Source organism: Poecilia formosa, unplaced genomic scaffold, assembly GCF_000485575.1.
Source record: "Poecilia formosa unplaced genomic scaffold, Poecilia_formosa-5.1.2 Scaffold959, whole genome shotgun sequence".
In the NCBI taxonomy this organism is placed as follows: domain Eukaryota; kingdom Metazoa; phylum Chordata; class Actinopteri; order Cyprinodontiformes; family Poeciliidae; genus Poecilia; species Poecilia formosa.
In genome coordinates, this window is record NW_006800898.1 from 49725 (window position 1) to 58157 (window position 8433).

The following is an 8433-nucleotide window of genomic DNA, read 5'->3' on the forward strand; positions in this document are numbered from 1 at the left end:
TCTGTCCAGCAAAGTAAAAAAAAAAAAAAAAAACTGTCCTCACCAGCATCTCATTGTTTAAAAAACCGGGGTTAATATTTTTCTTGCAGAAATTTAAGTCATAAGCAACAAATAATGTTCCTTATAATAATATAATATAAAATATAATAATGTTGTACATTTTATTTATAGTGTCTGTCAAAATTAAAAACAAAAAGGACAAAACACCAAACCACAACTGAATTAAAATGTAATTAAAAAAGAAACATTAAATTAACACAATAAGTGATTACATAATAATTATATGATTTAGTTTTTCATTTAGCTTCTGATAAAGAAAACCCTTCCCTGAACCCATTTATTGCTTATGATCATAACATTTGAGGTTAGCAAATTATTAACTTGTTTAAATCTTATTATATGACAAGTTAACAAGTAAGGGTTGCACAATTTCAATCAATAAATCTCAGATTATTAGGCTTAATAAAAAGTTATGACACAGCCATTTCCTGTGAGCTTAAATGACATCAAGTGCAACTTGTTAAGAAGTTTATCTGTGGCTGAAGGATTTAATCAAACATAGAAGAGAAAGAAAAACTAAAATATCTCACACATTACAATTATAATCACAACATAATAAAAATATATTTGATTGTCAGTACTTTCCTGATTTGATCCAGAAAATAAATCTGTTGGATAATTTTAAGTTGAAGGATTAAGCTTGCACAGTTTGATCTCTTCTAATGTAAAGTAGTTATTCTGGCAGATTTACCAGCAGTCTGATAATTGGAGGTCTATTTTGTAATTGTTACAAAGTGATGTTTCCAGACCACATTAAAATCCACACAACTAAATTATATTTTTAAGTTTACAGTTTGTCTTGCTTGCTGGCATGAACAGATTGTCTACAAGTCCAATTATGCTCAGTCACCAGTCACCTATGTCAAAACTAGCTGAAGAATTAATGACATTTAGTGTTTTATGAATCAAATTGTATGATCCACACATTTAGAACAAATAACAATATGAACCTATAGCTGCAGCAGAAGGATTTACTGTAAAAGACTTGCCAGTTCTTGAAAAACAAGTTATTGCTCTTGGTCACTCCCACACGCTGTCCAGCCATGGTCTACATAAAAATGCTTTCATTTTCATTATTTTAAAGCTTGAAAATAGAATCAAAACAAACCTTAAGACAGTCAGAAGCTTATTCAAATTCATTTTATTACATACAAGAGATCTTTGCTGCCAACACTATCTACAATAACTCTTTGAAGGATTTGAAATAATATGAGCTACAACAACATTTAGTTTCCTTTTGGTATCACTAAAATAGTTTTTCATTGATTTGAATTTGTCAAGATTTTTCTATAAACAAAGAAGAGGAAATGTCACTTTTCTTTGTTGTTTCTTTCCTTTATGCTCACAAAAGCACACAGTGCTCATTTGAACATTTCTTCTTCATGTCATGCCTTTTTTGTTGTGCTTCAAGATCAGTATCAGAGGAAATGTTCAGCCTGTATTCGTCTTCATTTGCTCCTTTGGTGATTTTCTTCGATGTGGGATTTTGTTCAAGTAAGAGGTTCAGAGAGGATTGTCGTCTCTTCTTTTGCAGAAGGTAAATCACCACGCTCCAAGTCACAGTCAACATTTCCTTCATCGCTTATTGTTGTTCTGTTATTGTTGTTGTTAACAGTTGTGGTTTCCTCAGTAATTGTTTTTATCATTAATTTTGTTTTACCTTTACCACCAGGAGAAAACTCCCTAATATCTATTTCTATGGTTTTGTGCTCAAACACAGCCTGATTTGAACTTTGCCTCCTGACCTCTGCGTCCTCTGATCCTGTATTTCTGTAACTCTGAAAGTTTTCTTGTCTTGTTTCTTCATCTCTATCAGCCTCCTGGTTTCCTGTCAGAGTTGCTGCCATCTTATAATTTTTATTTTTTCTGGTTTCCTTCAAATCAAGTTCATTTTGTGCATCATGACTAGTTTGGACTTTTTGTTTAGTGTGTTTCTTCTTTATGACTTCTGCAGCTTCATCAAGGTAAGGCTGAGCAGGACTGTCAGAATACGCTGCCATCTGATCATCTCCTCTCCTGTCAGTGTGATCTTGATTCTCTTTCTTCCCCTGCTCTGATCTATTTCTCTTTCTCTTTCCTGTTTTCTGACTCTTTTGTTTACTTTCTTCAACGTCATCTAACTTTGGCCTGTCTTTATGAAAATGAGTTTCATCAACATCCTTTGTTTCTTGTTTTTGTGTTTTAGAATCATCGACTGTCATTTCATTTCTCCTCTGGTGTTTATCATCAAGCTGGTTCTCGTCTGGACTCAGTAAACTTTGTGGTATTTTGTCATTATCCTGTGCAGGAAGGTTTTCTTTCACATGACTGGCCTCCTCACCAATCTCTTCATTTTCTTCTAGTTTATTAAGTGCAGCATTTTCTGCTTGATTATGATTANAAAGTTATCATATAAAAACAACATCCTGGGATTTGAACATCTCAGTTAAATTCATAATCTAAAAATTGAAAGAGTATGGAACAGCTGCAAACCTAATGTAACCTGATGGGTCGGACAAGGAGAGCATCAGAAAGGTAGCCAAAAGCCTGATGGTATCTAAGATGCAGAAATTTTAGGAGGATAATGTCATCACTAAATGCAATTTGCATTGTTTGTATTGATATATATGCTTTATTTTGTGGGAAAATGAGACATTTATGTTCTGATTTGTTTTTGCCTTTTTGTCCATTCTTTTTGGAAAAATGTATTGTTTTTGCTCATTTTTTTAAACTTATATTATTTGAAACACCACAGATTGAATAGTATTCTATGAATTTGCATCATGTGAAGTTACATAATTTCAAACAAATTACATTCAAACAGTTAGTGCTTAAAATCTCCTTTCACATTTACTTAATACTGATTTCATTTTATTTGGACAATTTTTGTTCACGCTTTTTACGTCTACTTGAGCATCATATTTGTGAACTAACTCTTGCTTCACTACAACACTACTCTTCTCTTGTAATAATTATTACTGAGAACATAAAGGAGGTTTTACCTGCAGGTTTATTACACCAGCCACTCATTTTTTGTTCATCCCCCTGGCGGTCAGTTCATCGGCAGTGACGCGGCTGCAATAAAATCGATGTGTCTAATTTGTGGGTGGAAAAAAAATCAAAGGCGGAAGAAAATAATGAACGAACCTTAATATTCACACTTTGACATCCACCGGAAACAAAAACCCCAACTTCTTTTAGACGCTCAGTCTATGTTATACTTTGTTTTTCTGGATACTTTCTCTTTCTCTTCTGCTCATCTGTTACGCTGCGATCATGTTACATTCACGGCCCTCCGGAAATTTTGCATTTAAAAAATTATTTTTAAAAATAATAAATAATCGTAGACCACCTCGTTGAAATCGTGTTAAAACGTTGATACACAGATAGTGTTTCACTCTAGAAACAGTTTGACATATTTTCTCGATATGAAAGGGCAGTAAAAGTGACACTTTGGTCTAAAATTAAATGGCAATTAAGTAGAATTCAGCTTTTATTTTATAAAGACTTTTTGGTCTTTCGACGCCACAACATTTCTAGGAAGGTTGGCTGAGGAAAGCTTCGTAGTTCAATGCTTCTGGTTTTATATGGGGAGTATATATTAAATTAAAAAAATAATAATAATTAAAATAGCTGACATCTTTTGGTGACGTTTTTACGGTGCAGACTTTTTGTAGCAGAGTGGTTTCAACATGTCAATACATCATCAGTTTCATCAAGTGACAAGGTTCTGTAAAAACACTGCAAAAACAATACAGCAACGTAGTGATATTAAAAATGTAATTTATACTTTTGAATACTTGAGTGTTTTTAAATGTGTGTACCTTCAAGTATTTTGAAGTAAGTTAACTTTTGAGTGAGTAACTTTTACTTGTAGTTGCATAATTTTTGACTGTAAGTATCCATACTTTTACTCAAGTACTATAGCTGAGTACTTTGTCCACTACTGAAAAAAAAAATTAAGATAACATATTCTGTATCAGTTTTTAAATAATTGTTGCAGGCGTTGCATCACATGCTATATATTTGTCCACAACTGTTCAAATGTCAGGCCTCATCAAAACAATAGTCTGTACTGTTGTTATGTTTTTTATTGCGTTGAATGATCTCATGTAACTGTTTTGTAGAAAACAATATGGGCATTTAATAAAAAAAGAAAGTAATCTGTTACATTTTTTACACAATTTATTGCAGAACCCAATGCTAGAAATAAAAGTTAAAATGGAAATGATGCGCAGATGTTAACATTAACAGATAAAACAAAACAACAAAAAATAATTTATGAAAAACATTAAATTTAGCTCATATTTTTTTCAAGCTATGTTAAATTTTTGCTATGTGGTAAATAAAAAAAAAAAACTTTCACCATATCTATTTGTAATTCTGTGTATTCAGACTTATAAAGGCCTTCAGGACAACGTAAGGACCAGCAAACACTATTGCTATTAAAACACCTTTAATGTTTTTTCATTTGAGTCCTGATCTGCATTTTTCATATCCTAGAAATAAAAAAAACAAAGACATGTCACTTTTTCTGTTGCTTCTTTGCTTTGTGCTCATGAAATTACACAGCTGCACCTACATGAACATTTCTTCTTCATGTCATGCCTTTTTTGTTGTGCTTCAAGATCAGTCTCAGAGGAAATGTTCAGCCTGTATTTGTCTTCTTTTGCTCCTCTGGTGATTTTCTTCGATGTGGGATTTTGTTCAAGTAAAAGAGGTTCAGAGAGGATTGTCGTCTCTTCTTTTGCAGAAGGCAAATCACCACGCTCCCTCATATCTACTTCTACGGTTTTGCGCTCAAACACAGCCTGATTTGAACTTTGTCTTCTGACCTCTTCGTCCTCTGATCCTTTATTTCTGTAACTCTGAAAGTTTTCTTGTCTTGTTTCTTTGTCTCTATCAGCCTCCTGGTTTCCAGTCAGAGTTGCTGCTATCTTATATTTTTTATTTTTTCTGGTTTTCTTCAAATCAAGTTCATTTTGTGCATCATGACTAGTTTGGACTTTTTGTTTAGTGTGTTTCTTCTTTATGACTTCTGCAGCTTCATCAAGGTAAGGCTGAGCAGGACTGTCAGAATATGCTGCCATCTGATCATCTCCTCTCCTGTCAGTGTGATCTTGATTCTCTTTCTTCCCCTGCTCTGATCTATTTCTCTTTCTCCTTCCTGTTTTCTGACTCTTTTGTTTACTTTCTTCACCGTCATCTAACTTTGGCCTGTCTTTATGAAAATGAGTTTCATCAACATCCTCTGTTTCTTGTTTTTGTGTTTTAGAAACATCGACTGTCATTTCATTTCTCCTCTGGTGTTTATCATCAAGCTGGTTCTCGTCTGGACTCAGTAAACTTTGTGATATTTTGTCATTATCCTGTGCAGGAAGGTTTTCTTTCACATGACTGGCCTCCTCACCAATCTCTTCATTTTCTTCTAGTTTATTAAGTGCAGCATTTTCTGCTTGATTATGATTATAATTAATATTTTCAGCTGGCAATGGTTTGTTATTTTCTGACTCATCAGCAGCACCTGCTTCCTCCGATGCTGTGATCAGTCTGTTGCTGTTTTCTGTCTCATTTTTCCTCATCTCCTCATCTGTTCTGTCCTCTGGTAATACCTGATGTTCAAAGAGGTTTTTCTGTCTCTGTAAATCTGCAGGTTCAGCACTTTCTACATGATGATCATAATTAAATTCTTTCTGCATATTTCTAAGTTTTGTTGGTTCTGTTTCTCCAGCAACTAGACTCTGAATTTGATTTTCTCCAGTGAGCTGATTTCTGCTTTCCTCCTGCTCCTCTACATCCTCCATTGTTATGTCTTGAGGATATTTTATCTCATCCTGACTCAACCTTTCAGTCTGTCTCTCTCTGCCTCTTTGTAATCTGTCTTCAGGTGGATTGAGCTTCTCTGACTCATTTATTTCTCTCTTTTCAGGATTCCTGACCTCAGGCTCAGACTCAGTGGGCATGTGAACTAATTTCCCCTCCTTATCTGTGAGGGAAATATTCTCATCAAGTGTTTCTGTGTCATCACCAGGCTGCAGATTCTCCTTTTGACTTTGGTCCTGATTGATGTTTGGGTTGTAATCTCTGACTGAGCACAGGCCACTGATGCCACGATCTGCAACTATAACACAAAACATTTTAAAATGAGACATTCTGTGAATTAATCCAATACACTTTTCAAAAAGTGGAACAATTTCATTCAATATGGTGATTCTCACCTTTCCTTCTGTAAAATAGAAGATAGGCACCTATGGACCTAGAAGAAGAAATAAATTAAAGAAAACCATTTTATTCAAACAATTAACTAAACAGAAAGTTTGTCTATCTTTGATCACAAGCAGTGCACTGGGAATGATCTATAACTCTAGTCCTTCTCTAGGTCTTATTGAATCTGTAAACAATAAATGAAAAAAATCTGAAATGTGTCAAAGAAATAACGTATTTCTTGTGCAGTATAATAAAAACAACAGTCATCTCTATTCAACACTTACTGTGTAACGTTCACATTGTCAGGAAAAGGATTTACGCCAAGCTGATAGAAGGAAAAAGTAAATGAATGATATAATTGTTATATTTATTTTAATGTACTTTTTTACAACTTGAATGTTGATCATAATTTTTTGACAATAAAAGGCCTTTATTAGTTTTACCTGTGTGACTGAACTGTCATTAAAGATGAACCATTCGTCTCCTTCATCCTTGGACTTGATCACTGCATCATAATGTCCTCCTCTCAGATCACCAAAATGCTCCACGACTGCATAGAGCTCATACGTCTGATTCTGATCAACAAGTAAGAATATTAGGGATAAAGGTGGAATCGGGGATAAAGAAAAACAAAATTCCTCATTATGACCAGTTCCAAATAAAATATTTAGGATATTTTTTACCTCTGGTATCTCTATGGTGTGAGGAATATCAGCATTACAGTTGATTTTGATGTAAGACATGAACTGATAGCTGAACTCAAACCTCTTTAGCATCAGAAGCAGAACAGGTGGATGATGAGTTATTACATATTTCTGAAGGACAACACAGATATACATAGTTATTAAATATATTCCTAAAATATTGCTAAATTTTTTTGCAATGTTTCAATTATTTCACCATCTTTTGAGTAATCTGGTCATTTGCAATATTCACTCACTCTGGTAGCATCAACTTTATCATCACAGATTTCACAGTACAACTGGTTATCTCCATCAAATATTGTTGATGTGAAAAACATCTTGATGCCGTTCTCCTAAGAAAATGAAAATGGNCCTGTTTGTTCTTCAGGTAATCTCTGTTCATCTGGATTGATCTCCTCTGACTCATTTATTTCTCTCTTTTCAGGATTCCTGACCTCAGGCTCAGCATCAGTGGGCATGTGAACTAATTTCCCCTCCTTATCTGTGAGGGAAATATTTCCATCAAGTGTTTCTGTGTCGTCACCCAGCTGCAGATTCTCCTTTTGACTTTGGTCCTGATTGATGTCTGAGATGTAATCTCTGTCTGAACACAGGCCACTGATGCCACGATCTGCAACTATAACACAAAACATTTTAAAATGAGACATTCTGTGAATTAATCCAATACACTTTTTAAAAAGTGGAACAATTTCATTCAATATGTTGATTCTCACCTTTCCTTCTGTAAAACAGAAGATAGGCACCTATGGACCTAGAAGAAGAAATAAATTAAAGAAAACCATTTTATTCAACCAATTAACTAAACAGAAAGTTTATCTATCTTTGATCACTAGCAGTGCACTGAGAATGATCTATAACTCTAGTCCTTCTCTAGGTCTTATTGAATCTGTAAACAATAAATGAAAAAAATCTGAAATGTGTCAAAGAAACAATGTATTTCTTGTGCAGTATAATAAAAACAACAGTCATCTCTATTCAACACTTACTGTGTAACATTCACATTGTCAGGAAAAGGATTTACGCCAAGCTGATAGAAGGAAAAAGTAAAGGAATGATATAATTGTTATATTTATTTTAATGTATTTTTTTACAACTTGAATGTTGATCATAATTTTTTGACAATAAAAAGGCCTTTATTAGTTTTACCTGTGTGACTGAACTGTCATTAAAGACGAACCATTCGTCTCCTTCATCCTTGGACTTGATCACTGCATCATAATGTCCTCCTCTCAGATCACCAAAATGCTCCACAACTGCATAGAGCTCATACATCTGATTCTGATCAACAAGTAAGAATATTAGGGATAAAGGTGGAATCAGGGATACAGAAAAATAAAATTCCTCATTATGACCAGTTCCAAATAAAATATTTAGGATATTTTTACCTCTGGTATCTCTATGGTGTGAGGAATATCAGCCTTACAGTTGATTTTGATGTAAGACATGAACTGATAGCTGAAGTCAAACCTCTTCAGCATCAGAA

The 8433-nt window shown here is 34.0% G+C and overlaps 1 protein-coding gene and 1 long non-coding RNA gene across 2 annotated transcripts in view; both read right to left on the reverse strand.

Annotated features, from left to right (window-relative positions):
• Nucleotides 1–4388: 4388 nt before the first annotated feature.
• The window catches only part of LOC103132218 (probable ubiquitin carboxyl-terminal hydrolase creB), a 6107-nt gene continuing 2062 nt past the window's right edge, over nt 4389–8433 (reverse strand). The window contains exons 6-12 of the mRNA XM_016667224.1: nt 7187–7282; nt 6930–7061; nt 6690–6821; nt 6531–6571; nt 6258–6295; nt 4622–6160; nt 4389–4538 (exon numbers count right to left, since the gene is read on the reverse strand). Coding sequence (XP_016522710.1) covers nt 4537–4538; nt 4622–6160; nt 6258–6295; nt 6531–6571; nt 6690–6821; nt 6930–7061; nt 7187–7282 — 1980 coding nt within the window. The 3' untranslated portion in view covers nt 4389–4536. The remainder of the gene's footprint in view (nt 4539–4621; nt 6161–6257; nt 6296–6530; nt 6572–6689; nt 6822–6929; nt 7062–7186; nt 7283–8433) is intronic.
• On the reverse strand, nt 7941–8411 carry LOC107835057 (uncharacterized). Its single transcript, XR_001660886.1, has 3 exons — nt 8336–8411; nt 8097–8228; nt 7941–7977 (listed from the first exon to the last, which is right to left on the reverse strand). It is a non-coding gene; the product is annotated as an uncharacterized LOC107835057 (long non-coding RNA).